This window comes from Lithobates pipiens, unplaced genomic scaffold (genome assembly GCF_037356315.1).
Source record: "Lithobates pipiens isolate NorthernLeopardFrog02 unplaced genomic scaffold, aLitPip1_a1.2 Scaffold_16, whole genome shotgun sequence".
Classification (NCBI taxonomy): Eukaryota; Metazoa; Chordata; class Amphibia; order Anura; family Ranidae; genus Lithobates; species Lithobates pipiens.
Window position 1 is genome coordinate 552851823 of NW_027507748.1, and position 25593 is coordinate 552877415.

The 25593-nt window shown below is 39.7% G+C and overlaps 1 protein-coding gene across 7 annotated transcripts in view; it reads left to right on the forward strand.

Annotated features, from left to right (window-relative positions):
- Positions 1–23858, forward strand: part of RBMS2 (RNA binding motif single stranded interacting protein 2) — a 174681-nt gene extending 150823 nt beyond the window's left edge. For 4 of the 7 annotated variants that reach the window (XM_077483465.1, XM_077483466.1, XM_077483468.1 and 1 more), the window contains exons 11-14: positions 1514–1624; positions 5118–5195; positions 5698–5775; positions 10383–23858. In XM_077483465.1, the coding sequence (XP_077339591.1) occupies positions 1514–1624; positions 5118–5195; positions 5698–5763 (255 nt within the window). In that variant the 3' untranslated portion in view covers positions 5764–5775; positions 10383–23858. Of the gene's footprint in view, positions 1–1513; positions 1625–5117; positions 5196–5669; positions 5776–10382 lie in introns of all 7 variants that reach the window. The other 3 variants (XM_077483471.1, XM_077483469.1, XM_077483470.1) reach the window with 3 other exon arrangements.
- The last annotated feature ends 1735 nt before the right edge of the window (positions 23859–25593 follow it).

Consider the following 25593-nt stretch of genomic DNA (forward strand, 5'->3'; position numbering starts at 1 on the left):
GACTGTGGGGATAGTGTTCTTGGGGTCATAGGCAGCATTCCTCCTCCTCCAAACACGGTGAGTTGAGTTGATGCAAAATAGCTTGATTGTGATCTCATCTAAGCACAACACTTTCACCCAATTCTCCTCTGAATCATTCAGATGTTCATTACCTAGCTTCAGACGGTCTTGTACATGTGCTTAAACAGGGGGACCGTCTGGCAGCTGCAGGATTTCAGTCCTTCACGGCGTAGTGTGTTAATTGTTTTCTTGTGGAATGTGGTCCCAGCTGCCTTGAGATCATTGACAAGATTTTCCTGTGTAGTTCTGAGGACCAATTCCTTGCTGATCTGATGATCATTAAAACTCTATGAGGTGAAATCCTTCATGAAGCCCCAGACTGAAGGAGATTGACAGTTATTTTGTGTTTTTCCATTTGTGAATAACTGTTCACCCTTTCACCAAGCTACTTGGCAATGGTCTTGTAGCCCATTCCAGTCTTGTGTAGGTCTACAATCTTGTCCCTGACATCCTTGGACAGCTCTTTGGTCTTGGCTGCCATGGTGGAGATATTGGAATCTGATTGCTTCTGTGGACAGGTGTCTTTTATACAGGTAACAAGCTGCGATTAGGAGCACTCCCTTTAAGAGAGTGTGCTCCTAATCTCAACTCGTTACCTATATAGAAGACTCCTGGGAGCCAGAAATCTTGCTGATTAATAGAGAAGAAAATACTTATTTCACTCATTAAAATGCAATTCAATTCATAACTTTTTTGAAATATGTTTTTCTGGCTATTTTTTGTTGTTGATCTTTCTGTCTGTCTCACTGTTAAAATAAACCTACCATTAATATTCTAGACTGATCATTTCTTTGTCAGTGGGAAATGTGCAAAATCAGCAGGGGATCAAATACTTTTTTCCCCTCGCTGTATCTCTACCATGACTCCTTGTCTGAAAGAGCAAGACCCTTGTTCTGCTACTGCACAAAGGGTGCATTGCATTGGAGGTCTTGGTCTGGGAAAACTAAACCCGGGGGGGGGGGGGGGGGGGCACAGAACATTGTTAAAGTGAAATTAGTTAAATTTACATGTGGAAAAACCCTTTTAGATGGTATCTCCCATAAGCAAGAAAACCAAATTTATAAAGGATGCCTAACTTTCCATAGATAGATATATGGATATTGCAATGAAACTGCAACAATAAAGCAGAGCAATATATAATATAGCTCAATATAAAACTGTAAATATCCATAAATACGTACTGTAATGTGTAAATTTATTGAATGTCTCTCAACTGTGTTTGTCAAGGATACATAGAAAAAAATGTTCTATCCTATAGCATTGCTTGACAATGCACAGGTATTCTCACGGACTACTACTCCTATGTATGTTGTTGTGCAAAATGTGCCCTAATTGAGGATCACAGCTGAGACGCACTTAACTCATCTAGACCCTTTACTATCATGTGGCATAGCTGGAAGGTGACATTGTGGTTGTGTGCACTGTGGCCTCTTGAACATTCACTCTTTGTTAGGGAACTGTCCTCACTCCCACTATGGACCATGCTATTTCCATTCAGCCTGCTTCCATGATGGGACCTCTGACTCAACAGCTGGGACACCTGTCAATGGGGAGCACGGGAGCGGTAAGATTTGTATTTTTTTTTTATTAAATAAGTATGTCCAATATTCATGATGTTATAACTAATGTTTACTTGATAAAGAAACAAGGATACTGAGATAGTATATGTAAGAATTTGTAATAACAAAGTTTAATGGCATAGAGCAAACATATGTTGGGGGACTTGTACTCCAATTATATACAGTGGGGAAAATAATCCCCTGCAGATTTTGTAGTTTGAAGTTTGGCCACTTACAAAGAAATGAATGGTCTATAATTATCATATGTGTATTTTAACTGCTTGCCAACCAGCCACCGCAGTTTTACTGAGGCAGAATTGCGCAGCTGGGCAAAACAACGTTACCTTATGACGCTTCGCCATTAGAAGGGCCTGCAGCCGATGCGAGTCCCCGGCAGGTGCAATGACCGCCAGGCATCAATGATCGCTCGTGGTAGGGCGAGAACCAGGATCTGTGTGTAAACACACAATTCCTGGTTCTTTCAGCGGAGAGGAGACAGATTGTGTGTTTATACTAGGCATGAACACCGATCTCTCTCTCTCTCTCTCTTCCCATAGTCAGCCCCCCCCCTACAGTTAGAACACAATTTACCCCTTTGATCACCCCCTAGTGTTAACCCCTTCCCTGCCAGTGACATTTATACAGTAATCTGTGCATTTTTATAGCACTGATTGCTGTATAATTGGTCCCAAAAATGTGTCAAGTGTCCAATTTGTCCACCGCAATTACTGGTAAAAAAAAAAAATGATAAAAATGGCATAAATCTATCCCCTCTTTAGTAGACGCTATAACTTTTGTGCAAAACAATCAATATACCCTTATTGCGATTTATTTTTATTTTTTACTAAAAATATGTAGAAGAATACGTATTGGCCTGAAATGTGGGATATTTATTATAGCAAAAAGTAAAAGATATTGTTTTTTTGTTTTGTTTTCTTCAAAATTGACACTCTTCTTTTGTTTATAGCGGAAAAAATCCCCCACAGAGGTGAACAAATACCACCAAAAGAAAGCTCTATTTGTGGGGAAAAAAAGAGTGTCAATTTTGTTTGGGTACAGTGTTGCACGACCGCACAATTGTCAGTTAAAGTGACGCAGTGCGGTATTGCAAAAAATGGCCTGGTCATTGAGCAGCCAAATCTTCCGGGGCTAAAGTGGTTAAATGATGGAGACAGAATACCAACCAAAAATCCAGAAAAAAACACACGATACAAATGTTATAAACTGATTTGCAGTTCACTAGTAAAATGAAGTATTTGATCCCCAAGCAAAATATGACTTGTTAATTGGTGGAGAAACCCTTGTTGGCAAGTACAGAGGTAAGACCTTTCTTGTAGTTGGTTACCAGGTTTGCACACTGCTCCTAAAGCGCCCCCTCCCATTTAAATCAATAGGGCAGTGCCACCAAACCCTTTTTTGTCCACTAGCGGGGGTTAAAAGTGCCCCGCTAGCGGCCAAAAAACGCTGCTAGAACGACAGCTAAAAATAGAGGTGCTTTACCACCAACACCCCAGTGTGAAAGTAGCCTTAAATTGACAAGACTAATCTGTGTACCACATGAGCACATACTGTAGTCAGTCTGCAGGAGCCAGAATTATTGTTGGTTGGTAGGGGATCAAATACTTATTTTACTCATTGAACTGCAACTCATTTTATAACATTTGTATTATGTTTTTTTCTGGATTTTTGGTTGACATTCTGTCTCTATCATTTAAAATACACCTATAACCATTATAGACTCTTCATTTCTTTGTAGGTGGGCAAACTTACAAAATCTGCAGGGGATCAAATAATAATTTTTCCCACTGTAGCCTATGTAACAAAACTAAGGTGTGTACATTTTCTCTCTGCTCAAAAACCATGTAATCTACTTGCTAGTGAAAACATCAGTAATCTTTAGCCAAGAGGTCACCTGTAAAAGAAGCATTTTTACTACTTACCTTTCCAGTAGTTCATGTAAAGCAAATTTGGGGCACCTTCATTCTCTAGCCCCTGCAAGCATTCAACCATTGGGTGGTTTAAATACTTGCTCCCAAACCACAAACCATTGTGGTTTCTCCTTTAGTGCTTTAGTGTCCTTAGTGACATATGACAATGGCGTCGCTATGAGGGTGCAGACTGCACCCGGGAGACACCCCCGCCACAGGAGCTCCCCACCGGCCCGAAACTAGTGACGCCACTGACATATGGGCCAGAGTGAAGAAACACAGTGGTCAGAGGGGGATAATGTATTTGAAACATCTGGAGTGTTCCATTTGAAAAAAAACAGAATCCATCTAGTGAAAACAATAGAAAAAAATTCATAAAAAACCCTCAAATACAGAATCCTATACAGTTGATCCAGAGGAATGCAAGAAACCTTATAAAGCATGACCCAATTTGCTCCAGCAGGAGAACAATAAGTCCCTTCCTGATCCTTGAGGAAGCAAGCAGATATTCTCTGATCAACACTCTCTGGTGGTATTACCTATAAATATTAACATCCAGTTATAGTTTGTGCATTTAGCAATGCATTCAGCTGTTTTCATAAAACAATCTACTGAGTTGGCCAGAACTTCCGTATTTATCCGCGTATAACGCACACTTTTTTAGCCCCCTCCCACACCGCTCCCCCATGTCAATATATGTCAATTCAATCCCCTCCACCAATGCCGTTCTCCTCCTCCTGCTCCGCCCCCCTTCGCGAGTGTAGCTTTTGATTGGAGGAGGAGAACAGTCATGTGACTGTCCATGAATCAAAGGAGAGCAGTCACATGACTGGGTCCACAGCGCCAATGGAGGTGTTCAACAGATCCACGAGGGGCACAGGAGGAGCGGCGCATGAGAAGGATCCAGCAGCAATGGCAATGCAGGTATTTAATAGCTCCAATCCAGAGCACGCTGGCAATGACTTCCCAGGAGATTGGGGATCTCCTGGGAGTGCAGAGGAGGAGGGGGGGGCTTCATAATGAAAGGGCTGAGTGTACCATGCAGGGGGCTCAGTGTGTACCATGCAGGGGGCTCAGGGGTCTGTGGAAAGTTTTTTTTTTTTTTGTTTGTTTTTTTCCTAAAACTTCCCTCTTAAGTTTAAGGTGTGTGTTATACGGCGGTATGTGTTATACGCAGATAAATACAGTAGTTCTTAAGTGAGTCTATTCTGCATTTACTGAAGCCTTTCCATATATAGAGGTTAAATCCCCTTTTTTCCAGACATAAAGAGCATCCCCTTGTCCTCCTATAATAAACCTAAAGTGAATAGCGTTACATCATGTTCACTATATAGACCTCTTATGTGTATATACTAGGGAGCAGCTTTTGAATATACATGAGCCACTAGAAAAGTAAGGATAAAAATGTTTCTTTTACAGATGACTTGGCTAAAACTGACCAAGTGGTCACAGGGTTACTTTTAGCTAGTTTTATACAAAATAATTTTTTTTTAAATATTTAAATAGCTTGATCTGCACTGTAATGACTTTTACTTGTGCTTTTTTACTTATTTATCTTTTCTCCATTTAGTATATGCCAGCTGCAGCCGCTATGCAGGGGGCCTACATCCCCCAGTACCCGTCCGTGCCTTCTACTGTCTCCCTAGAGGTGAGAAACTGTTCTGGACGAATGTAAAGAAATGGGGAGGCGCTAAAAATTGTGACAGAATAGTGCAGTTAGCCTTTGTTATTTTGGCTTCTACAGCTCTTTTGTGCACTTATTTTCAGTTCATATTTTCGTGTTGTGAAATATATTTTTATGTTTAGCCATGTAAAGAGCTGTTTAGAGTTGGCAGAATGGATTCCCATATTTGGTGAAATGTTCTCCATGGATATTGGAATGTCACTCCTGATGCGTGCCTTGTGCTCTCATTTTGCTACTATAATTAGCTAGCACATCAGCCTACCTGTGGCCCCAGCACAGGCCAGATCTGCTCAAAGTGCTCAAAAGATCTAAATGTTTTATTCTATCAATCATTCAACTAAATAAAATGCCTTTTTGATTTGTTTCATCATCATTTTTGGAAATAAGTGGTTTTCTCTCAGGGTATTGAACAGTGACACAGGTTGTAACATTTGACAGATTCCTGCTAATTATTTGTTTTGCTCAGGAGAGCAGCGGGCAGCCTCAACAAGTGGAACCCACCACAGACCACGCCGGTTATTCGTACCAGTGAATGGAAGTGTTGGTAAGTGAACAGGGTTTTTCAGATTTCAAGAGAAACTGGCCTTTCATAGTTATCTGTATGTGTAGAGTCTTAGCCCTTGTACACACGGTCGGAAAATCCGTCAGAATGTGTCCTATCGGACCGTGTTGTCGAATAATCCGACTGTGTGTGGTATGCATCGGACTGATTCCGTCGGAATATCCGTTGGACCCAATTTTCCAACATGTTGGAAATATTTCCAGACCAACTGGTTCGATCGGACATACTCCGATCATGTGTAGAGAATTTTGATCGGACCAAGTGCCACGCATGCTCAGATCAAATTCCTACATCAAAGCTATTGGCTACTAGCTTGAACGTAGTCCCATCGTAACGAAATTACGTCATCACTTTCTGAATGATCGGATTTTTGACAACTAAAGCCTCATACACATGATAGCACTTTGTACAAACTTTCCCTTGGATTTTTGTACAAAGGGCGTCGGCCCTGAACTTGTATTGCATACACACAGCAGGACTTTTTCAGCCAACTTTCACCAAATCATGTGGTTTTTCTGCTCTTTACCGCCACCTTTGGTCAACTTCTGTATTGTTGTCTGATCTTTTGCATTGGTTCTGAGCATGCCTGTTTGTACTTTGTACAAAAGTCCTATGGTTTTCTGTACACACGATCAGACTTTGCTCCATCGGAATTTTGTTGCCAGAAAGTTTGTCCGTTCGCACAGCCAACAAAAGTCCGATGAAAACCAAAAAAGTTTGTCCGATGGAGCGTACACACGGTCGGATGTTGCTCCAAAACAGCTAATTTGCATGTTTGTTGTCAAAAAGTCTGATCGTGTGTATGGGCCTTTAGTCCGACCGTGTGTATGCAACAGTTTCGGACAAGATCCGACAGACAAAATCCGACGGATTTGGTTGTCGAAATCTCCGACCGTGTGTACAGAGGCTTAGTCTTTTTACACCTTATAAAAGCGCAGTGTGGTTTTCCATTTTTATTTAATAATCCTACTTGCCTAGGTCTGTCCCTGGCACCGCGTACACGCGATCGGAATTCCGGCCAGAAAAAGACAGATGAGAACTTTTCATCGGAAAATGCGACCGTGTGTATGCTCCATCGGAATTAAGCTGTCCGAATTTCTGCCAGCCAAAAATTGATAGAAAGTTTTTCCTTCTGGAAAATTGAGAACATGCTATCGGAAGTTCAGATCGTGTGTATGCAATTCCGACACACCAAAAATCACGCATGCTCAGATTCAACTAGGAGACGGAAGCTATTGGCTACTGGCTATTGAACTTCCTTTTTTCTAGTCTCGTCGTACGCGTTGTACGCCTCCGCGTTCTAAACAATTGGAATTTGGTGTGACCGTGTGTAGGCAAGACAGCTTGAGCGGAATTCCGTCAGGAAAACCATCAGAGCTTTTTCCGACGAGAATTCCGATCGCGTATACATGGCATAAGACTGAGAAATGAGCGATCAAACACCGCCGACCGCTCAGTTCTCACAGCTCCCCAAGCAGTGAGCTGGAGACTGTCAGTCATTGCTCTGTGCTCTGTCAAGCCCCCCCACCTCACCCCACCCCAGCCCCTCGCTAGCCCCTCACTGAGAGGCTGAGACAGTTGCCGGTCCAGGTATGTGAACGGATCCCGACTCTTTTGTTGTGATCTTGCCAGAGCCTGGACCGTCTCTGTGACATCAACAGTCAGTGGACTTCAGCCTGCTTTCTGCTGAAAACAGGTCACAGGAGTGCAAAACGAACTGCACTTATGTCATACACCAGAGAAGTACAGTTAAACAAGCTTTGGTTGTGCTTCTCCTTTTAGCAATTGACTGTATCAATTGCTGCTGTATATTGAACTAGCAAGAGCTGCAGGCTCACTCCCTAAAGTACTGGTTTATCACCTCAGTGGACAATTTCTTAGGATTGGAATATTGTTTGATGGTTCGGGCATCGTAACCAGGCAACATGGCTTTTCCAATTTGTTTTTTGAATGGTTGCTTTAAATAATATATTACACATTAATGTGTATGTCAAGCCAAAGTTGGAACCCTGTTTTCCTCACTTCTTGTTCTGCTGCCAACGTTTTAAAAGACAGGAATGAGAGCAAATGTCTGACAGGGATTCTAGCCAACCCTTACATCAATGGTCTCCAAACTGCGTCCCAGTGGCCGAATGCAAAGGCAACCCCTTTGCTTGCCTTTACCCAGCCCTTGTGGCACTATTCCACCAACTGACACCAATGATGGGGCACCATTCCCCCAACTGAAACCATTAATGGGGTACTATTCATCCCATTAAAACCAATAAGCACTGATTCCAGGTCATTTTCTACTCCCACAGGCCACAGTCTGGCCACCCTAAAACCTGAAGGACAGTGAATTGGCCCTTTGCTTAGAAAGTTTTGAGACCACTGCCTTACACTGCTAAAAAGGGCATATATATATATTATCTGTTTGGAGATTTACCATAACTTCCCCTCTAGAAAAGATCCCATCAAAGTCCATGTGAATAAAAAACTCACTTGAAATGAGTTAAATGCTGGTCAGAAGCAGATCAACTGCACTGGCCAATGAATTCTGAACTCTTCCAGAAGTGTCTTAACACTTGGCCTCCGAAAGGTTTTACCCCTTTCATCACCAGGCCATTTTTGTGCTACCTTAACTGGCAATTGTCATGCAACACTGTATGCAAATTTAATTTATATCATTTTTTTCCACACAAATAGAGCTTTCTTTTGGTGGTATTTGATCACCTCTAGGTTTATGTTTTGTTATATAAACAAAAAAAAGACAAAAAATCTTGAAAAAAAATGTTACTTTCTACTTCCTGTTATAAAACCTATCCAATAAATTCAAGTTTCTTTATACATTTAGGACAAAATGTATTTTATTTTTTTATTTTTACATAATTTCATCAGAGTAGTTCAGTTTCACCATAGTAACACTGTATTACTCTGGAGGAGGTGATCAGGAATTTTATTTTAATTTTTTTTACACTTTACTGTTACAGTGATGATCACTGTAACAGCAATGTTTTGAACTGTCATGAATAGGTTCTATTTATAGCAGCTGTGATTTGCTATTGTGTCCTGTTATTGGTCCACAGCTATCACATAGTACAGGATGCTGTGATTGGCCCAGGTACCATGTGATAGCTGTGGGCCAATCACGGCATCACTATAGGAAACGCAGCTGTTATGCATGAAATTCATGCATAACAGCTTTAACATTGCAATCATGCAATCACAGTGGCCGGGTACCAGGAGCACGCTGCGTGCCACTAAAGCCCCATACACACAATCAGAAATTCTGCCAGCAAAAGACGGATGTGAGCTTTTGGTCAGAAATTTTGACCGTGTGTATGCTCCATCGGACGTTTGCTGGCAGAATTCCAGTCAGCAAAAGATTGAGAGCAGGTTCTCTATTTTTTGGTTCGGAAAAAGTTCAGATCGCCTGTACAAATTCTGATGCGCAAAATTCCTACGCATGCTCGGAAGCATTGAACTTCATTTTCTCGGCTTGTCGAAGTGTTGCACCTCACCGCGTTCTTGGCGGTCAAAAGTTCCGAGAACTTTGTGTGACCGTGTGTATGCAAGCCAAGCTTGAGCGGAATTCCATCGGAAAAACCATCCAAGTTTTTTCCAACAGAAAAATCCCCTCGTGTGTACGGGGCATAAGCCCGAAGAAGCAGGATGACATACATGTACATGATCCTGCCTCCCTGCCACAGTAAATGTACTGTAGCCAGGGAGGCAAGAGTTTAAACTAATGTCAATCTGATGCCATTGACACAAGCCAAAAGCCCATTAATACGTGCCCTAATGGAGCCCCAGATAGCAGTAAAAACTTGACAGGGGTTCTATCCATTCCCCACTCTATTCAAAACTATGGGAAAAAGCTTTTAGCTTCAGAGACGCTTTAAATAGCTTTACAGGCTGGGCAGCAAAGCTGTTTAGACAGAAGTACAATTCTTTGCATAAATGTTAACATAGAAACTGCCTTTAGTGTTTAGGTCCCCCTCTCTTGGGCCTCCACTGATCAGCTGCATGTAATCTGCTGTGGGGCCCTGTATGCTGCGAAGAAGAGTGGTGCAGCTCCTGCCTTAGAAATTGGTTGTAAGGGTTTTCTGAGGCAGCAACTGTCATTTTTTTATCTGCCCCTTGTAGCATTCTTATCACTTTGGGGCCTATTAAAACCAGGTAAACGGCAGTGTCCCCAACTCCTTTCCCAACTCTCCATGTAAGGTTGAAATAAAGTTTCAATACAGAATACTGTGAACTGTGGAACATCAAGCGTTCCAGTTTTCCCAGATTTGAGATTGCCACCTAATCTACCCACCTTTCGCTGGATCAGGGGGCTTTTGGCTCGTGGCTACGAGTACCTTTAGGGCAGTTAACACTATGTTGTGCATGCTTGGTCTGATATTTAAATGTTTAAGTATTTTTGTGTGCAGCATGGAAAATGACGTCCATATGTGAAGGCGTTATTTTATTTGTGAATGAGAAGTGTAACATTGTTACCTCAGGAGCTTCCATATTTTCTCTCATTTCCACACATGCTATGGTTTTGAAAGCAATGTGTACCTTATATGCTTGAATTTTGTATTGAAAAGGTATAATTTTTTTGACAGGTTCACATGTGGGAATGAGTCAGCACAGGAAGTGACCAGATGGAGAGCTGCAGGGCTGAACATGAGGCTTTACTGAAAAATGGGGAAAAACTGAAGAGAAAAAAAATAAAATAACACACACACATTGGGGGTGGGGATGAATGAAGAAAAAAATATTTTTCTTTTTTTCTTTTGCAAAGAAGCATTTTTACTGCAATAAACTTTAAACTTCCAAGGAACCAAAGCAGCTAGAAAAAAGATAACTCAAGAACTGTCATGAAACCAGAACAGATGTTCAAATCTCAACTGAGACTTAAAGGAATAAAAACAAGAAAAAAAAAAAAATGAAAAAAAGATAAAAAGGAGAAAAAAATCCAAGAAAACGTAAAAACAAATTCTATTTTAATAAGAAGATTTTTTTGTCATTTTTTTTACCGTAGAATATTTTTTTTTATTTTTATTTAAATGCGTGCCGTATAAGGAAATCGCAGTACCAGGACATAAGCCGGCGGAGCGTATGCGAAAGAGAGACTGTAAAGGGGAAGTTGCAATTTTGCTGCCTGACGCCATTTTATTTTTCACATTTTTTAAAGACTGTGGGGCTGGATTTTCTTTTGTCTTTTTCTTGGGAGGGGAGGGGGGGAGGGGCATGGGTTGGGGGAGGTTTGGGGAACAGGGAGTTAAAAAAAAAATGATATGCAAAAATGGTTTTCTCTTTTTTTTTTTTTTTTTAAAGGTAAATTTAATATTTTGTTTGAATTTATGTTTGTGCTTAACGTTTGTCACCAATACAATTTTTATGTTTTCCTCGAAATGGAGACCTTGGCAAAAAAAAGATCCAGATGAATTGAAATAGATGCTGATAATAATACATGTGGGGTCATAGGAATAATGAAACTGAAAGCTTTGTAAAGTGGTTTGTTACATGTTAGACCATTCAGGCTTCTTAAAGTATGAGAATGTACTTTGTTTTATGTCTGCATCTGAATATTTCAGAATTGGCCTCTGAAGTAACTGCATTTGGAGAAATCTTCTTGGCACAGTGGGACAATTCACTAATTATATTATTTTATATAGTTCGTAGCAGACAGCCTTAAAAACAACCTCTGGGTTCACCAGATCATTTGTAAGGATGAGCTCAGGCGTGTTCGCAAACAGCACGTGCAGAGCCCGCCAGGAAGTCGGCATTGCGGAGCGCTATTCACAAGCAGTGAGACATTTCCCGATCTCTGCAGCCACGCACTGGGACAATGTCTCACTGCTTGTCATTAGCGCTCCGCAATGCCGACTTCCTGGTGGGCTCTGCTGTTTGCAAACACACCTAAGCTTGTCCTTCATCATTTGGCACATGGTAATTAAAAAAAAAAAAAAAACCCATGTAAGAAACATTTACCCTTTTTTATCTACTTGCATTTTCTATTAATACCTTAAATATCAATGCTGGCCATATATTAGAGGCTTTTCAAATGCCCATGCAACATCCCTTTGAAAACTGGACATAGTTGATATAAAAAATATTTTTTTTTCAAATGGGTGTCACTAACAGAATTTTGACGTCCCAAGTTCTCAACTGGCATATGAACATGCATGTTTGTATACTACAGTTGTGTATCCTGTAAGCCATTTATTCCTTATCTTCATGGAATATACAGGAAATTGACAAAAAAAATAAAAAAATCCATCCCTACTTACAAAGCTAAACATGGTAATTTGTAGGCAAATTGGGGAATATTTATTTTATGTTTTCAGTTGCATTAGGGGTATTTGATATTTAGTTTTACGAAATCTGTTCGTATATGACCAGCATTAGATTTGGTTGTCAGTTAATTGCCCCCATTGTTTTCATTACCTGCGCACAGTGGAGACAGCACATGCATTGTTGTTACAGGACCCCCAAACCTACAAAAAGATTATTGTACTTTGGGGGAAACCAACTCTCACAATTTTTACAACTATTTATAAAGGTGGTATTATCAGACCACCTTCTTTTTTTTTTTTGGGCACTTTACTATTTTTAAACCTCAACAACGTAGAATACATTTTTACTTGTAAAAATCAGGGGAAATAGCAGGCAATATAGAAACTGAAATCCGGGGTAGTTGTGAATCCAAGTCACGTTGCAGAGTTTTTGTTTATATATGGTCTCCTCGATGGAGAAAGACAGAAATATTTGAAGTGGAACGCTACCTCCCCACCCAAAATTTAGGAGCAGGCAGGCTTTTTATTGCAGAAAAGACATACCATGGGGGTTATTTATGAAAGACAGATCTATTTTGCACTGAAAGTGCACATGGAAGTGCAGTTGCTGTAAATCTAAGGGGTAGATCTGAAATTAGGGGAAGCTCTGCTGATTTTATCATCCAATCATGTGTAAGCTAAAATTCTGTTTTTTATTTTCCTTGCATATCCCCCTCAGATCTACAGCGACTTTACTTTCAAGTGCACTTGCAGCGCAAAGCGGATTTTCCTTTCGTAAATAACCCCCTATATCTCTTCTGAAATATAAGATTCTTAGCTGCCTGTTCACAATCTTCCTGACAAGGCATGCTGAACTATGTTTACACAGCTCAGTGTCTGATTTTGGTAAATGGCGTCCTTTTCAGGACAACCAATTAAGATGGCCAAAGATCCTGAACCCAGGAGAAGATGGGGCAAAGATGTTGGCACAGCAAAGGAGCTCGCAGATAACGCATCTCTGGGGGGGAGGTGAGTATAGTTTGGCTTTAAGGTTTATATAACTTTGCAATACTGCCCATGTGCTAACTTAGTTATAAGGACAAAATGAAGCACCAAGATGGCTTCCTATAGTGTAACTTTGATTTGAAATCTCCTCTAAATTATCTCTGGAAATTTCTACAGACTCCCCTGTAAATGTTATTGAAGTCTATTTGAATTAAACCAGTTTGTAAAGAAATCTGTTATCCGTAGTGACCCTTCGATATTAGATAAGCAGACACATTGGGTGCCTCTCGTATTTAAGCTGGCAGGACTAGTTTGAAACTTTACGGTCCATGCAAAAAAAAAACGCTGATTCTACAGGACTTTAGTATTTTGTCTGTAGAAGCAGCTCAATGTAATCCTATGCGTCCATGCACATTAGGACCTTTTAGGCTGGGTTCACACTATGCCACATGTGGCTCAGAGCAGAGGTCCGGTGCGACCTCATTCACCATTTCAGGCCCGATTTCAGGCCGAATTTTTGGGCTGCATTCAGACCTGAAACTGACCAAAAGACGCACAGGCCCCCTGTTAAAATTCACACCGGAGCCGTAGCGGAGATATATGAAAAGGCTCCATAGAGAGCCGGTCACAATCTCCTTTCGTGCAATTTGGATGTGGAGAAACCCACATCCAATTCGCATAGGTGTGAACCCAGCTTTAGAGGAATATTGCAGAAAAAAAACCCTTCTGGATTGCATTTATCTTGTTTGAGTACAAAGGAGAAGAAAGGAAGGACAGAAATATCCACACCTATACAGATGTTGTAAAACAAAGGCATGCAATCTAGTACTGGATTGCATTTTTGATAGAAGTTCTCTGGCAGAAAAAAGAACACTAAACGCTTGTACAAAAATACTCTAATATGAGCACTTTTTTCTGCCAAAAGAACTAACATTTTTTTAAGCCCAGTGTGCATGGCCCTTTAGTCGAGAAAAAAGTACCATTAACTATTTAGGAAAATCTACTTTCTGATTCTGCTTCATTAATGTGGCTTTAGGCAAGCTCAGTGTAGCTGTATGGCTGTATGTTGGTTTTGGAGTACTGCAGGTAGGTGATGATTCTGGTAGATTTTTCTGACTTTAATATTAGTTGCTGAATTTATTATTTATTTTTCTTTCCAACATACTTATTTTAAAGTAACTATAGTCTGGAGCTTTACAGGTTTATGAAGGTTTATCTTTGTAACAAGGGTGGAATGATATACTGCAGAAGATTGAGTGAATAGCAAAAGTGGGGTAATGTCATGGATTAGATTATGCTTCAAATACGGTAATTTGAATACACACAAACCAGGAAAGGGTAAGGGTACACCAAAATACATTAGTTTAGTTTTCACTGGAAGATGACTAGGTTATCTCCTGTTTTAAGTTCTATTTATCTGTTGGCCACACTGAGGACCATCCATTTTAATTTTTACTCCGTCAATCTCATCTCCTCACTGCTTACATTGCCTGCAAGTCTCCAAACTCCAGTAACTTCAGCAGTTAATGCTCCAACACAGATGCATCACTGTGAACAAGAAGGAGCAGGAGGCCGACTTGGTAACTTCTTGGTGCCAGATGCAATAGTGAGGTCTTTCAGAAGATATGACCGTAAACACGTCATCCTTCACCTAAAACTAATATGACAGTTATGCTGCAGTTCTGATTTAAACATTGTTTGCCTTTGTTACAATGTTCTAATTTGTATTTGGAGTGATAGTCACGTGATATGAGATATTTTAATGACATGTTTAAAGTGGTTCTAAAGGCTCGATTTTTATTTATTTTTAAATGACAAACATGTCATACTTTACCATTGCACAGAGCAGCCCTTATCCTCCTTTACTTGGATCTGCCGCTAGCGATTCTGGCTTCTCCCTGCTGTGTGCCCCCAGAGCAAGCTACTTGCTCTGGGGGCACTCACAAATTTTTGCTCCCGGCGAAATACAGCTGGGGGAGGAGCTGCAAGCAGAATGTTTTTTGCCTTAGTGCAGAGAATGCATTAAGGTAAAAAAAAGCCTTATGCTTTTAGAACTTTCAGGCCTTATGCACACTGGACGTTAAAATAACGTTATTAAAACGCCAGTAGCTTTGCAGTGAGTTTTGCAAGAGCGTTTTTAGTTTTTTTTTCTACATTAGTAATTTTTTTTTTTTTTTTTCAATGAATCAAAAATGTCACATGCTGGTGAGCGGGGTTTTTGAGCGTTTATCAGTGTTTTTTTTTTTTTTACGTTGGAACGTTTTGAGTTTTTCTTAAAGCCAAAAAACACCCCAGCCAAAAACTGCTGATAACAGCCTATGTGTGCATAGACACATAGGATAACAGGAGTTTATTGACCGTAGAAAAAAACGTCTGAAGCCAAAAACATCCAGTGTGCGTAAGCCCACAATTTTATTATTTGTAGATCGCTATGTTCTTCCTTCCTGACCTGGAATTTTTGTGGCATCTAAATTAGTTTTTTGTATACTTTGTCATTGAGGGCTTCCATTATTTCTGCATTTATTTACTTCCCAAGTAGTGTAAATCAATGTTAAGGGCATTGCAGATGAGGTCTTCCTCTTCCCTTCCCTTTTTTTTTTTTATTGAAATAAAATAGGACAACCAGATAGATTTTACTCGGCCTCTTCATCCTTTTCTAGAAACGTCAGAATCCTGACTGGTTACTATGGACATGCTCCATTGTTTTAGTAGCATGCTCTAGGTAGAATATTTGGACATGTTACAAATTTTCCCCAAGTTGCATAAGTGTTTTTGCCTCTAAATGGTAACTTCTATTACTCTTACAAGAGGATGAGTTTTGTGGGTTATGTTCTGACTGTTTTTCCTGTATTTAGGAGTACTGTGCAATACATGGCATTAGTTACGTTCATTACTCTACTTGTACCCTTAAAGTTTAGTCCACAAAAGATCTCAAAATACAATAATACTCATCTTTTATGAGTATAGGCTTCTAATTGTTGTGCTGTGGCTGGTATCTAGATCCATACCCTGAAGGTTAATTTTACCTTTCAAAAATGTTATATGCACATACTGTATATTTGCAGCAAAAAGTCAGACTGCAAAGCATTGCAGCCATGATCAGTGGATCGTGGATGCAATGCCAGGCTCTTGCAGACTCTTTCAGCTCTGCGTCTATACTGAGGTATGGGCTTTCATTTAAAGAGCTGGAGAAAGTATCAGTGGACTATGAGTGTGGCGATAACTGCACTTGTGTTCCATTAAGAACTGCAAGTCTGTCTAGGCATCAAGGTATCTGCATCTGTAATCCTCTGTACAGAAGATCTCAGAGTGGGAGAGGGATGGGTCTGTACTAGAGGATAGTAAGTCTCTGCTGTAGTGCGCATGTACTGTCAGGGAACTTACCAATAGGAGGAATAGAGCCGAGTGATAACTGATTGGTGTGCTGCTTCTCCTTCAATGTCCAATCAGCAAGCTGAGGAGTATTTTGACCAGTGTCGTTGATGACACTTCTGCAGCAATGGAGAGCGAGGTTCTTGCTCTGTGGTCTAGCAGGGATGCCTGGATCATAAAACAGGCAGAACAGAATACTCTATTGTTTGAAGGCTAAACAGTTCACATATGTACTTCAACAGTTCGTTTAGCTGATTGAGTTCAGCTTTAAATGATTTCCAGTAATCGCCCTGGAGACGATTGCTTGTTCCACTCTCCTCCATTTAAATATGCTTACAATATTCAGTGCAACAAACACTGAGTATGAAACCCATTGTGAGCTTGCATTTATTATTATTTAGTTTTTTTGTAATTTTTTTTTATTTTTAATGTTGCCGCTCTAATTTATAATAAATTGTAAAGTTTCTTTGTTAGAAATAGCAGAGCGTACACAGCTTTCTGTTCGAAGTGGACACTTTTTTTTTTTTCTAAACAAACAATGCAGTGTTGGCTCTAACATAGCCCTACAGTGTTCATTACCAATAACTTTGTTTGTCAAATGTGCATTTAATATACTTTGTTTATTGTCGTTTTATGTATTACAAGTGATTGTTCAGTTGATTTTATGCAGCTTCCTTTTTTTTATAAGATTTTTATGCCTCGGTAGTTGTTAGAATAACAGAGATATTTCCGTCCAGTATCGGAGAGCTATAAGATTTGATGTACCAGTTGTAAAGAATTGTTCCAGGCATCGTGGTGCAAGTAAACACTAGAGATGGAAAGATGGACAATATTGAAGATGAAAATTATTGGCCACTTCCCAGCTGTGTGTGCAGTCTTGTGATGGGGAAAAAAACAGTTCAGCACTCACAGCTAATGTCCTGTTTGCACAATATGCTCTATAGAGGGTATTTATGGTGACTGTATGAAGGGTCTTTCAAAATGATGACCTTTTTATTCAATGAATGACCATCTTTCGACTATTCTAGCCTGGTTATTTTACAATGTAATTTAATGTTTCTAGTGGTAGAACAGTGCTTGTGATGGTAGTCCAGTGTGTTCAAACTGGACCTCCTGGACCACCAACCCATAACATACAGAAATTGACATTTTAATTATCTCTAACAATAACCATAGTGGAAATGGATTCCCACTTACTTTAAATAGATATGGTCTCCCTGGGATGATGGAAGTGATTGTTCCAATGTCCAGATCAACACAAAGTATATGGCCCAGGCCTATTATTATGATTAGCTTCCACTTGGACAGCTCAAATCTGATATATCTGGCTGTTTTCGATTGTGCTGCAGACTACATAGAGTGCATGTTTTCCAGTTTTCACATGCAAAAATATTTTTTAATAAGTCTGCACTTCTAAAGTTTTACTACCTGAAAAATAGAAATAATACACTGTCAGTGGTGTCTGAGGACCGGAGTGGATGAACACTAGTCTATGATGTATATATGTGCATAATATCCAGACAATGAGTGTGTAAAAAGTGACCAGTGTATAACTAGATGTTAATTGTGCTGCTCCAAGGTAGCTGGAGCTGGAGATTCTCTAAAGTTGGTGTTGTTGATATAGGATCAGGTGTTTTTTTTTTGTTTTTTCTTATGTAGGTTTTGTTGTTGGTGTCTGTATATAGCAAAATGTTACCAAAGAGTTTGAAAAGCCATAAAAAGGGAAAATTACTTTTTTTGTCCCTCTGTACATCTTGACAGTGCAATACATTGTTTTCTTCCTTTCTTGCTGGTGTGTGAAGGTGCAATTATAAATAGACTAATGAGGTAGGAAACCGACCTTTTTTTTATATTTTAATGTATGTATATACAAATGGTTATATGTTACAAGTGAATGGCTCTGTGCTCATTTTTGTGTTTCATTTCTGGTAGTGTTCTTGTGCTGGTGTGTCTGTTCCTAGGTGATCACTCCATCTTAATTTTCCATTAGTCACGCAAAGCGACTGTCCTCATTTTTAACTATGCATATGAAGTCATTTGGAAGGTTTAAATTTACATGGTTAATACTTTTTCTGGTGCTGACCTTTTGACTATATTACGGAACGCTAGTACTATACTTTTAATGGGTAACATCCAAACCTTTCCAATATTTACTAAGCGTAACCCCGCCCTAATTCACCCACCCAGTCTAGGAATGGAGACTCCAACTAAAAATGGAAGCAGTTTGTCATTTTTAATGTACATTTGAAGCCCTTGTATACACGGTCAGACATTCTGACAACCAAATCCGTCGGATTTTGTCCGAAACTGTTGCATACACACACGGGTGGACAAAGTTGTCAGAAAATCCGATCGTACTTAACGTGATGACGTTATTTCGTTAGGACGGGACTACGTTCAGGCTAGTAGCCAATAGCTTTGGTCTAGGAATTTAATCTGAGCATGCGTGGCACTTTGTCCGATCGGAATTCTCTACACATGATCGGACAAAATCTGATCAGATCATGTTGTCGGAAAATTTTATAGCCCAGCTGGAAAACTTGGTCTGTTGAATACTCCGATGGAAACAGTCTGATGGAGCCCACACACTGTCGGATTATCCGACAACACGGTACTATCGGACATTGTCCATCGGAATGTCCAACCGTTTGTACAAGGGCGAAGAACTGCCACCTTGAAGTGTAATTTAGACACAGTGGAGATGGCAATGGTTTTTGCCAAGTCAATTTTTAAGATCCTGCAGTCTATCTGCAAGGAAGTGGGGATAGCACTACTGGCATATGCACATAGGGATGCAGGTGGTGTTTATTTCCCTTGAATTACATACTGTGGATACATTTCTGCTATGGCAGACTTACATACTGTTATTAAATTGCACTTGGCTTGTCTGCTAAACACTATTATTGTGATCTCTCCCAGATTATGGTGAAATGTTACACCTGATGCCTGGGTTAGCTGCTCATGCCCTGATGTACCCAAGTAAAAAAAAAAAAACTGTATTATCCCTATATGCAGCCAAGTAGCTGTACATAAATTAACCATACTGCCCACCTCCCCTAACATCCAATAGAAGCCTCATGAAAACCCCAGATTTAGGGTATGTGCCACATACGCCCGTTACCCCTCTCCTCACTACACCTTCCACAGTACAATGCTTGAGGGAACTATCATCAGTTTTAGGTTGCCTCACGCAGACAGGTGAGATAGCCAGAACTCAAAGTATTTGCATAGCATTTTCCAGAGTCTGCAGTGAGGGAAGTGTATTACTGTCAAACTAGGAAAACTCTCATTTGGATCCTTGCTGTAGAATGGCCGCATGAATTTGTTGTCTAATAATCTTACTGGTTTACATATTTCTTCTGCAAATTGGGTTACGGAGGCTTTTGCTTAAAAGGGATAATGGGTTCTTTTAATCATCTAAAGAGAACATTGTGATGGGTCCCATCAAAGGCCAGTCCAATATCTCACCAGCTGTGGTTAATGGCTAGATGGTTTACCCATCTATGGCCAAATTTTGTGTTGGATAGGTATGGTCCTAAGAACGGTTAACAGTTTGTGTCCAGCCTAATCATCTCGGTTAGTGCCTGTATAGCTGGGTACAATGCAGTGATCACCTGCACAAACCTTCCAGATGGAAAAACATGCAAAATTTACTTTATTCTTTGTCCAGAAACAGCACAGTAACACAAGTCTTTCAAAGTGAGCAAATAATCCAATCCAGTTGCCTAATGCCCATGTAAAATCTAACAAATCCGTGCCTATCATATGTTTTAGGACTGTCACTTGCGGTGAGAGGGGACGTGCTTAGTGGATTGGCTGTAAATGATGATAAAGTATGACTAGACTGTTATAATATCAATAATCAGGAACGCTTTTGTGTCAGCTGCATGTGTAATAGATGTCAGAGTGTTGATCTTTGTGGATATCCAGGTTTTGATGTTGGAGATCAGTAGTGCTTAGCTACTTGTTTCTGAACATCTTCATATAAGCTAAATAGTTTATAAGTTACAAGGGTACATCAGTCATATGAGTAACCTTCCTTCCAGAGTGCCTTATTACTTTACTGTACAGCACAGCTGTATTTTAGCTGAATGAAGAAAGATTGGTTTATGTGTTCTTTTTACAGTGGTGTGGTTATCCTCATTAGGACAATAGTGTATAAGGAAGGGTTGCCTGTTAATGGTGCAAGCGATTTTTTTATGCTGCTGATCTTGTCTCATTGTAAGAATGTGAGTTTGAAAACACTGGTAGAATGCTGAACTACACTTGCAAATTTAAAGTGGAATAGCAAACTAGAAAAAAAAAATCATACAGTTGTATTAAATATATTAAATGACTAACGCACAGCCTGTTCTGTTCCCTGATGGCTACACTCATGTCTCCACAGTATCTCTGAAGTGAGCCATGGTTGTCTTGAAACAGGTCCTCCCCTCTTCTTCCCCCTTACATTGGCAGTTGGGTTGGTAGAATAGTAGTGTACAGAAGGAAAATAACATTGTGCTTTCAGTTCAGCTCACAAGAAGGACAAAGACATGGTATTCCTGGCAAGGTAAACAGGTATATTTCTGTACTTGCTAAAAAAGTGAAAAATTAAAAAAACGTAGCCACCACATCTAAAGACTGGTTAGCTGCAATATATTACATTTTTGTTTTTTGGTTAAGATGGCCTTTAAATTCTCCCACATGTGAAATGCCTCCCGCAACATACCTATGAGCAGGAAAGTCTTGTAGATGATAAATAACGATGATTCCCATAAATGAGAGAATTGGGCAAAGACTGTGTTCAATTGAGGTCAGAGATCAGTCCCCCAGGAAACATAAACACAGTATTTGTTTCTCCATATCTAGTGTGTAAGATCACATAGAAAGAAAAATTGACCGGGTTCCGAAGACGGTATTCTTACAATAAATAACTGCCAGTGTAGTTAAGCCTGCAGCTTTTATTGTTTATTTTAACAAGTTTAAATTGAGCCCTTATTGGTTTTGGTTTAAAAGATTTTGGGATGTGTGAGATTTAACCCCTTTGCAAGAATGACATGTATGAAGGTTTTCAGTAGCACCAGATTACCTCTAAAAGGAACTGATGGAGGAGAGGCTACTTTTCATAGAAACCTTTCTTTAAGCTTACATTAGAAAGGCGATATATAGGCAATGTCTTCACTGATTGCTTGATCTGACATCTTGTAATGCCCAAAGCCAGATTTTTCTGTAGGGCTACGGACACTGTCGGCTCAGTTTGCCGTCCGCTGTAAATGTGCTGAGGCACCATGCTATTAAATAACATGACTGCCATACATGAGCGACAAACCTGACCTAAACCCAACCAAAAGACAAATATTTGTTACAGGTTGGAAGATGTAGAACACCTTATTCACAAAGGCAATGCAGATATCAATAATTATATTCACTACATTATTCCATGCCAACTAACCAGAAGTCAGTCAACCAGATGTTTCACCTTTTAGTTTTTTCGATTACAAGTTAGTGCAACTTTTAAGCTGCACAAATGTACTTGCAATAGCATTTTTCTACTTGTTTATGATTGTTAACCTCCAAATCCTGGCTGCCTTCTGTTTGGCCCACTGCATGTTAGATTACAAAGGTTAGTTAGGTCTTGTCAGAATCCCTTCCCAGGCACCTGTAGCCAATCTGTGTAAAACATTCAGAGGAGTTGATTAGTTACTTTCATTCAGCTTGGCATAACGCCAAAGTGATTTGAAAATTCTAGGGTACATGGCTAAATGTTCAGATTTTTATGTATAAAAAGGTTTATTCTTCAGATTTTTAGGTTTTGGTAGCCTTGTAGCTGTACTATGAAACATTGATACATTGGGTAATCCTGCTTTATCTGGTCTGACCAGGTGATGTACTTGGCACACAGTATTTCTCTTTCCCATTTCATTGAATAAACCAGAAGTTAATAAATTCTTTTGTGGCTAGGATTTTCTTTTTTTTCCCTCAAAAATGAAAAGGCATTCCAATTTTCAAAATAACTAATGTAGTCTGATTTTAAATATATGGATACAAATTCTGCAAATTGTAACATAATGCCACAGAGCTATGCTGAAGGTGATGTATACACATGTGCAATGTGCTTTCCACTAGAGCCCAGCTATAGAAACCTAGAAGTTCCTTTGTATCATAAAACGCTTGTTGCCTGACCCAACTGTCACACGAGGGTGTGTAGCCCCCTCAGAAATACCACATTTCAAAAAGTTACCCGAACTGCCTGGAGCTCTAGAGGTAGATTAGCAAATGGCTAATAAAGGTCTGTGTTACTAGAGGGTGCTTTTCATACAGCTGCAGTGTTACTTAGCCCTGTAGCACCATGTTACAAGTGCATGTTAAATTTGGCCTTACACAGAGTGAATTTCAGCCGATTACCGATTTAACCATCCAAAATTCAAGCCGTGGTTGACTCTGTCGAAACCTTACATCCTTCTATCTGAAAATTGTAGGAACCAGGTGGAAAACTGCCAGCTATCAGAATACAAATTGCCAGCAGTGGATATTTTTTCATCCATGCTTTTTAGGGTGGATAGAGGAGTTGATAGATTTCACTTGTTCAGCCTGTGGGACTGAACAAGTGAAATCTTAGTGTATAGCTAGCTTAAGGTATTGATTGCTCCCAGCGTAGGGTCCTTTTTTGGAAAGATTGGCAGTATGACTATTGATGACTTGCAATTTTCTGGACCTTTTAGTTGTACAGAATTAACAACATTCTTATTGAGTCTTTAATTTGAGCAATGTTCAGCACAAACACTTTAAAGCAGAACGTTTTAAAGTGGTAGAAAACTTCAGCTTTAGAAAAAAAAACTGCAAGGCAATGTGCTCTAATGCAGCAAATATTAGTGCAGGCTTTCTCAACCTTTTAAACCTAGAGGAACCCCAAAAAACAATTTTCACACCTCAAGGAACCTTTACTAAAACCAAATCATCAGGGCTGAATAGGAACAATGCTCCTTATATTGGTGGTCAATAGGAAGAATGCCCCCCTTAAAGTGCTGTTCAGAATGCCATCCTAAAAGACAGCTAAAAAGATATTTGGTGTCATGCTGCTGAACCTTAAACTCTGTAGACATCATCAAATAGGTGGTTCATCAGCCACAGCTCAAGGAACCCCTGTTTGAGAATGGCTTATGAAATGCTTACCTTAGAACAAAGCCCTCCAGTGGTGAGCTGTCACCACTGACAAGGCTTCAATCATCACTTGGTTTTCCTTCCGGGGTTCACATGCTCTGAGCGCCTGATTGGCCAAGCTGCGATGACATCACTTCTGCACATGCGTGTTGGAGTCACGGACATGGCACAGAGTTCTGAAGAGAAGACACGGGTATGCCATCCCTTCAGAGCACATGTGCCAGTGACATCACTGGCTGCATGCAATGTGAATATCTCCTCAACAGTGTAAGTTTCGAAAATATTCACTGTACCTACAGGTAAGCCTTATTATAGGCTTACCTGTAGCTACAAGTAAAAAAAAAAAAAAAAAAGACTTTACTAGAACTTTAATGCAATTTAGGTCCCCACTGACTTGCCCATATGACCACCTAGAACACAGTAAATTGTATCTATAACGAAAATCATATAAAGGCAGTCTGTCTTTTTAAATAGGAGCATGGAACCTTTTTCTTTTAAGTGCAAGCGCCCAACTTTTTATGCTTGTTTAATTGAAACAAGTATGCAGCCAATGAAGTCGGAGCTCCCAGCCTTCCATTCTTGTTCAGTAGTGAATCATTGATAAAGATAACAGGCCCAGAGCTTGCATGCAAAGGTCCCATCTTATTCTGAAAGGCAAGTGTACCATTTACTATTTTGACTCCAGTAAGTTGCAGTCTGGTTGATATTAGTTACTGTTCCATGCACCTCATTATTCATTGTACCTTGTTGATGAAAGTTCTTGATAGTAAAAAATTGGGTTTCTTATAGGGATCTCATTTACTTTCTGGCAGAAGACCATCGTGTTTGCGCTGTCATTTTTATGGCTACCGGGTTATTTTTAAGTTTTAAGCAGGCCATCTTTTCTCTTTTCTCCATTCTCACGTCAGCTGCTTTCCTCTCCTGCTGACCAGCCTGAAGCATTTTCCTTTTTAAAACATTTTAGGCTATGGCCCATTTTTTTGACCATTAATATTTATTAAGGCAAAGAGCAACGTGTAAAAAAAAAAAAAAAAAAGTAGCACAAGGCATCAAAATGAGCTTAACTACCACTGATCTGACTCCAGTAAACCGGTATCCGAAAGGTGCCCTGTGTTATTAAACACATTCTTAAATTGTCACCTTTGTCTAGTGAGCTTGCAACCAGAAATTTTGAGTCCTGTGTGTTTTTTTGTCCTTTTTTTTTTTTAATTATAGGATACATCTAATACAGATTATAAAAACTGCTAGGGTTACTTACATGGGTTGAGATGCTTCATTTTTAATTGTATCCTTTTTTTATGTTGTATGCAGTTTGAACAGGTGCTTTTATATGTTTTAATTGTAACTGCCAAATCTTTTACCCTTTACAAGCAATACTCTTCTACTCTCCAGGGTTGTCCATTGCCATGAAAGGTGTTTGCTTCAAGGCCAAGCAGCCAAGGATTTAAAGCTTTATTATTTTTCTTTTAATGATAGCTTCCAAACCTTTTTGCTGCTAAATGTTCCTGACAAAATGAAACACGAGGATAAGCATACGTTTGTGGGCAAACCTTTGTTTTTAAAAGGCATCTTATGGAAATGCAGGTCGTATAGTGTGTATGATATTGAAACCCCTAAACCGTGGGGACTTTGATATAAGTGAGGTGATTTGTTAACACTAAATCTAATTAGATAGAAGAACTAGGCAGCGGTTTCCCAGTAAGTAAGAACGGCTCTAATTAGTTGTTTTGTAATATAAGTTAATAAGAAATTCTGTTTTTTTTTTTTTTTTTTTTTATGAACACAGCTTGCTGGATGTTAAGAGACTTTCCCAGTAAATAATTGTACAATAAACTACCATTAGCAGGAGAAGACTTTAGTGGTCTCTGTGGATAGCATAATTCTATACAAATTGACAGGGACTGCAGTTAAAAAGTCATGAAGAACACCAATGGTGTCTGGGACAAAAATTAAAACTAATGATTGCAATGGCTTTCATCTGTTCCAGGGACAAAATGAAACAAAATCTTTACTGCTGTGACAAAGTCTTCCACTAGTT